Source organism: Hemitrygon akajei, chromosome 6 (assembly GCF_048418815.1).
Source record: "Hemitrygon akajei chromosome 6, sHemAka1.3, whole genome shotgun sequence".
Classification (NCBI taxonomy): domain Eukaryota; kingdom Metazoa; phylum Chordata; class Chondrichthyes; order Myliobatiformes; family Dasyatidae; genus Hemitrygon; species Hemitrygon akajei.
The window spans coordinates 90,866,429-90,873,966 of record NC_133129.1 but is presented as its reverse complement, the minus strand read 5'-3'; the positions used below and the strand labels follow the sequence as shown (position 1 = coordinate 90,873,966).

The 7,538-nt window shown below is 46.6% G+C and overlaps 1 protein-coding gene across 1 annotated transcript in view; it reads left to right on the top strand.

Moving 5' to 3' along the window:
* Nucleotides 1–7,405: 7,405 nt before the first annotated feature.
* LOC140729808 (zonadhesin-like) overlaps nt 7,406–7,538 on the top strand; it is a 6,090-nt gene continuing 5,957 nt past the window's right edge. The window contains exon 1 of the mRNA XM_073050020.1: nt 7,406–7,463. Coding sequence (XP_072906121.1) covers nt 7,443–7,463 — 21 coding nt within the window. The 5' untranslated portion in view covers nt 7,406–7,442. The remainder of the gene's footprint in view (nt 7,464–7,538) is intronic.

Genomic DNA, 7,538 nt, shown 5'->3' with positions numbered 1-7,538 from the left:
GAGGAGTGTTTGATGGCTCAGGGCCTGTACTCACTGGAATTTACAAGAATGAGGGGGTGACCTCATTGAAATCTATCGAATGCTGAAAGGACTTGATAGAGTGAATGTGGGGAGGATGTTTCCTATGAGGGAGAAGTCTAGGACCAGAGGACATAGTCTCAGAATAGAGGGGTGTCCTCCTAGAACGGAGATGAACAGTGATTTCTTTAGCCAGAGGGTGGTCAGTCTGTGAAAATCTTTGCCACAGGCAGCTGTGGCGGCCAAGTCCTTATGTATATTTAAGGCAGAGGTTGATAGATTCTTGATGGGTCAGGGCCTGAAGGGATACAGGGGGAAGGCAGGAGACTGGGGCTGAGAGGATGTCATGTTGTGCCTCCCACATCCCAACAACGTGCGTGGTCAGTGGGTTAATTTCTCCCCCCAGTGGGTGTGGGTGAGGGGTAGAATCCAGGCAGGGCACTGATGGGAACGTGGGGAGAATAAATTTCGAGCAGAGCAAATGGTGGTTGATGCTCACTGTAGACTCAATAGGACCATAAGACTGTAAGATATAGGAGCAGAATTAGGCCATTTGGCCCATTGAGTCTGCTCCACCATTTCATCACGGCTGATCCATTTTCCCGCTTAGCTCCAATCTCCTTGTGTACTTCTTGCCCTAAATAATCAAGAAACTATCAACCTCTGCCTTAAGTATACCCAATGACTTGACCTCCACAGCTGCAACAAATTCCACAGATTCTCCACTCTGTGGCTAAGGAAATTCCTCCTCATCTCCATTCTAAAAGGATGCCCCTCTGGTCCTAGATTCTGCCACCATTGGAAGCATCTGCTCCATCGAGGCCTTTCCATATTAGAGGGGTGTCAATTAGATCATCTCTCATTCTTCTGAATTCCAGTGAGTGACAGGCTGAGAGCCATCAAACGCTCTTTATATGAGAAGTCATTCAATCCTAACGGGCTGAAGGACTGCATCTCTCTCTGACTCAGTTTGACAGGTGGTGCAGCCCCCTTGGCTGGTTTTTCTGTGCCCCCAATGCTGCCCTGCCCTACTGCTTTCAGTTCATTGCCGAACACCCGCTCTCCGCTTCTAGCCATCCTGGGACCAGGGGCCTCTTGCAGCTTTATAACCATAGCTGGGTCTTGTGCAGTCAGTCTAACCTCCCCATACTGAACAGCACATTCAAAGTTCAAAGTCCATTTATTATTCATTATACAAGCTTGAGATTTGTCTCCTAACAGGCAGCCACAAAGCAAACAAACCTAAAAGAACCCAATAAAAACAAGACTGTCGAACACCCAGTGTGCAGAGAGAGAAAATATAAACAGGTCAGGCAAACAACAACCAAAAGCCAATAGCACTCTTAACTAAAGCCTGCAAAGAGAGTCACCCAGTTCACTACAGTAATAGAGCAGCTCGCCTCGGGCCCCATCACCCTGACCTTTTCAATCTGGCCCAGCAACTTGGTCAACATCCAAACATTGGCTTTGTTCGCCTCAATACACTCTGAGGCTTGGTCCCCACCGCCTCGATTCGGCCTGTATCTGACCTTTCTGATTCAGCCCTGTGCTTAAGTCTCCGTCTAAACATCAGGTTCATTTGCTTCGGTATGCTCCAGTGCCCAGACTTCATTGTGAATTAAGCTGACAGGCAAGGATATTTACATTCTTCCTTTTACATTTGTTACAGATCCCATAACAACCACAGAGTCTTCAACTACATCAACCACAGGATCTCCACCTACACCAACCACAGAATCTCCAACTACACCAACCACAGAATCTTCAACTACAACAACCACAGGATCTCCACCTACACCAACCACAGAATCTTCAACTACACCAACCACAGAATCTTCAACTACAACAACCACAGGATCTCCACCTACACCAACCACAGAATCTTCAACTACACCAACCACAGGATCTCCGACTACACCAACCACAGAATCTTCAACTACACCAACCACAGGATCTCCAACTACACCAACCACAGGATCTCCAACTACACCAACCACAGGATCTCCGACTACACCAACCACAGAGTCTTCAACTACAACAACCACAGGATCTCCACCTACACCAACCACAGAATCTCCAACTACACCAACCACAGAATCTTCAACTACAACAACCACAGGATCTCCACCTACACCAACCACAGAATCTTCAACTACACCAACCACAGGATCTCCGACTACACCAACCACAGAATCTTCAACTACACCAACCACAGGATCTCCGACTACACCAACCACAGAATCTTCAACTACACCAACCACAGGATCTCCGACTACACCAACCACAGAATATTCAACTACACCAACCACAGGATCTCCGACTACACCAACCACAGAATCTTCAACTACACCAACCACAGGATCTTCAACTACACCAACCACAGGATCTCCGACTACACCAACCACAGAATCTTCAACTACACCAACCACAGGATCTCCGACTACACCAACCACAGAATCTTCAACTACACCAACCACAGGATCTCCGACTACACCAACCACAGAATCTTCAACTACACCAACCACAGGATCTCCGACTACACCAACCACAGGATCTCCGACTACACCAACCACAGAATCTTCGACTACACCAACCACAGGATCTCCGACTACACCAACCACAGGATCTCCGACTACGCCAACCACAGAATCTTCCACTACACCAACCACAGGATCTCCGACTACACCAACCACAGAATCTTCAACTACACCAACCACAGGATCTCCGACTACACCAACCACAGAATCTTCAACTACACCAACCACAGGATCTCCAACTACACCAACCACAGGATCTCCGACTACACCAACCACAGAATCTTCAACTACACCAACCACAGGATCTCCGACTACACCAACCACAGAATCTTCCACTACACCAACCACAGGATCTCCGACTACACCAACTACAGAATCTTCGGCTACACCAACCACAGGATCTCCGACTACACCAACCACAGGATCTCCGACTACACCAACCACAGAATCTTCAACTACACCAACCACAGGATCTCCAACTACACCAACCACAGAATCTTCAACTACACCAACCACAGGATCTCCGACTACACCAACCACAGAATCTTCAACTACACCAACCACAGGATCTCCGACTACACCAACCACAGAATCTTCAACTACACCAACCACAGGATCTCCGACTACACCAACCACAGAATCTTCAACTACACCAACCACAGGATCTCCGACTACACCAACCACAGAATCTTCAACTACACCAACCACAGGATCTCCGACTACACCAACCACAGAATCTTCAACTACACCAACCACAGGATCTCCGACTACACCAACCACAGAATCTTCAACTACACCAACCACAGGATCTCCGACTACACCAACCACAGAATCTTCAACTACACCAACCACAGGATCTCCGACTACACCAACCACAGAATCTTCGACTACACCAACCACAGAATCTCCGACTACACCAACCACAGAATCTTCGACTACACCAACCACAGAATCTCTGACTACACCAACCACAGAATCTCCGACTACACCAACCACAGAATCTTCGACTACACCAACCACAGAATCTCTGACTACACCAACCACAGAATCTCCGACTACAACAACCACAGTTTCTACAACCACTGGTTTAATGTTAGGTATGTCAAATCCAAATCCAACTGCAAAGTGTATCATCCACCATAGTTAAGGCCGGCCTTTGTGGGTAACTAGAATCTTCACAAACAAGTTAGTAAAAAACCCAAAGCTAACACTGAGAATTTTAATGAGCGGGTATACGTTTGTAAAAGGCATTGTTTGTCTAACCAACCCATATCGCTTTGTAAACATGAGAAAAAACTGCAGATGCTGGAATTCTAGAGCAATATGCACCAAATGCTGGAGGAACTCAACATGCTAGGCATCATCTATGGAAATGAATAAACATCTGATGTTTCCTCTTCAGGTCTGAAAAGGAAATGGGAAGATGCCAGAATGAAAAGGTCGGGGGAGGGAAAGGGGGATGGCTAGAAGATGATAGGGGAAGCCAGGTGAGTGGGAAAGGTAAAGGGCTGGAGAGGAAGGAATCTGATAGGAGAGGAGAGTGAACTAGAGGAGGAAGGGAAGAGGAGGGGACCCAGGTAGGTGATAGGCAGGTGAGAGGCCAAAGTGGGGAATAGTTAAAGTGACAGAAGATGGGTGGAGGAGAGAATGTGTTCATAAGCATTTTTAAAGTGTTTGACAAGCTATGTAAAAGAATGTTTAACAGTGCTGAGGGTCTTATTAATTATAATTTATTTTACTTTGAGATAGAGTGCAGAACAGGCCCTTCTGGCCCTTTGAGCCTCACTGCCCAGCGACCCCCTACAGCCCCGATTTAACCCTGATGCCATCACGAGACAGTTTATTAGGATCAATTAGCCTACTAACCAGCGTGTCTTTGGACTGTGGGAGGAAACTGGCAGAAACTGACAGAGCCACGGGGAGAACGTACAAACTCCTCACAGTAAATCAATCGATCTGATTTTTGCCTAATAGGTTCCTGCATCATCTCTGGAGACCCTCATTATATCACCTTCGACAACAGGAAGTTCACTTTCCTGGGAACATGTACTTATACCCTTACCAGGACTTGCCAGAAAGGCACAGGTACGTACGGTCAGACGAAATGGTGTGGTATATCAGTATTAATGTCTTGTTATAGACCATAGAACATGGGAGTCGAATTAGTCCAGAAGCACATCGAGCCCACTCTGCCCTTCCATCATGGCTGGTTTATTATCTCTCCCAACCCTGTTCTCCTTGTAACACTGGACAACAAACTTCTTCAAAATTGTTGCTTCCTCAGACTTATTTTTATATAGACCACTTGAAGCTGAACGCAAATATCATTTCAGACAATTTGTAACACTTAGGAATTTGGAGAAACAAGAAACTAACTTTTATTGAATATAATGTGTTCAATTGCATAAAGGTCCTTTGCAATATTTCAACTAAGCTAAAAATAGTTTTGTTGATGATTTTCATTTGTACTCAGTGTCTGAGGCTTCTCACTTAAGTGTCCAACAATAATCAGCCAGTGTTGCTGGATTCCAGTTGTCCTGACACAGTTTCTCCTTGACCACAATGTCCTGGTGAAACCTTTCACCGTGCTCATCACTGACAGTGCCAAGATATGCAGGGAAGAGATTTAAATGGGAATGCAGACAATGAATCTTTAGTGACATGTTGCACTTCATAGTTTTGTATGCTTGAAGCATGTTGTCAACCAGCTGCACATAGATTGGTGTTCTGTATTTGCCAAGAAAATTTTTAACGATATCCTTAAATGCCTTCCATGTGATTTTCTCCGGTCCAACTAAAAGTCATTAACTTGCCTGTCATTGATGACCTGTTTGACTTGTGGACCAACAAAACTGCCTTCCTTAGTCTTGGTATCAGTTATTCTGACTTGAATTGAAATGACAAATATAGGTGATTTCAATAAAATGATGCACAATAGGGAAATTTCGTGGTGATTGTCATGATTAGTAGCCCAAAATTCATAAGATGCACCCAAAAGTATTCAGGAAGCAAAATATTTGTTGTCAGTGTTACCTTTGATGCCCTTACTAGAATATACAAGCAAGGATATAGTGCTGAGGATTTGTAAGACACTGGTGAGGCCTCACTTGGAGTATTGTGAGCAGCTTTAGGCCCCTTATCAAAGAAAGAATGTGTTGACATTGGAAAAGGTTCAAAAGAGGACCATGAAAATCATTCCAGGATTGAAAGGCTTGTCAAATGAAGAGCGTTTGATGGCTCTATGCCTGTATTCACTGGAATTCAGAAGAATGAGGGGGAGAATTTCATTGAAATCTATCGAATGTTGAAAGGCCTAGATAGTGGGTGTGGAGAGGATGTTTCCTGTGGTGGACACGGAGGGCCAGGACACAGTCTCAGAATCGAGGAACGCCCATTTAGAATGGAGAAGAGGAGGAATTTCTTTAGCCAGAGGGTGGTGAATATGTAGAATTTGTTGCCACAGGCGGCTGTGGGGGCCAAATCATTGGGTATATTTAAGACAGAGGTTGATAGATTCTTGATTTGTCAGGGCATGAAGAGAAACGGGGAGAAGGCAGGAGACTGGGGCTGAGAGGGAAAATGGATCAGCCATGATGAAATGGCAGGGAAGACTCGATGGGCCAAATGCTCCTATGGCTTATGGTCTAATGTAAGTCCTGAGGCTCCTGTACTTTCCAGCAGAGTGAAGAGAGCATGATCTGGGTGGTAGGGTTTCCTGCGACAATGCTCAGTGGAGGGGGAGAGCTTTACCCCTGATGGACTGGGCTGTATCCACTACTTCTGATAGGATTTTTCATTCGAGGCCATCTGTGCTTCCACACCAGTCAGCACAGATCCTTCGGGCCATGCTGTCCGTACTGACCAAATAGCCTACCTGAACTGGCCCCGACTCATCCCCTATTCCACGTACCAATCGAAATGTCTTTAATGTGTACCTGCCTCCATCACTTTCTCTGGCAGCTCATTCCACAGATGGACCACCCTTTGACCTCCAGAAAACCCTCCCCTTTCAGTTTAACCCCACACCCTCTAGTTTTAGACTCCACTGGGACCACCCGCCCTCAAGAATTTATAAATCTCTAACATGACCCCTCAGCCTCCTACACTCCAGAGGAAAGGGTTGCAGCCTATTCTTCGTATAACCCAAGCCCTCCATCCTGGCAGCACCCTTGTAAGTCTTTCTGTACCCTTTCCAACTTAATCTGTACGTCACGGGCGCAGGGCAACTAGTGCATGCTGTACTTGTTGGTATACACGTCTTGGAATGTCCAGCTGAGTGTGTATCTGAGCAAGAGTGTGAGTGTGGGTGTGTCTGTGAATGTCCGCACCTTTATATGTAAAACTGGACATCTGTCTGTCTGTCTCTCTGTTTCTATTTCACAATTTGCTCTTTTTTCCCTATTTTTACATTATTTCCCCCATCCTCCTCTCCCTCCCTCCTTTCTCTCCCCTCTGCTCTCTCTCTCTCCCCCTCTGCTCTCTCTCTCTCCCCCTCTTACAACCTTCCTGCCCCCTCTCAAATATCCTTCCTCTCTCTTTCTCTCTCTCCCTCTCTCTCCTCCTCTCACTCCTCTCCTCTTTCTTGCCCTCCCACTCTCTCTCCTCCTTCCTCCTGTCTCCCCCCTCTCTCTCTCTCCTTCCCCTTCCTCCACCCTCTCCTCTCAGTTTCTCATTCTCTGTCCCCCCTCTCCCTCTTCCCCCGCCTCTATGCTTCCTCGTGACCCAGCTTTGCGGTTCCCCAGGGCCACAGTTCATCTCGTGACCCAGCTTTGTTGTTGTCTAGGTCCCTGGTTCACAATCGAGGGGAAGAATGAAGAGAGGGGACTTCCAGGAGCGACTTACCTGAGGAAACTCTACGTCACCATTGACGGCGTCACCATCACCCTGATGAAGAACAGGAGGATTCTGGTTCGTCTCGCTGCACTTCCAGTTCGAGGGCTCTTGCTTGGCCAGGGGCCCAGTTACTCGAAGCGCTTTTATCTA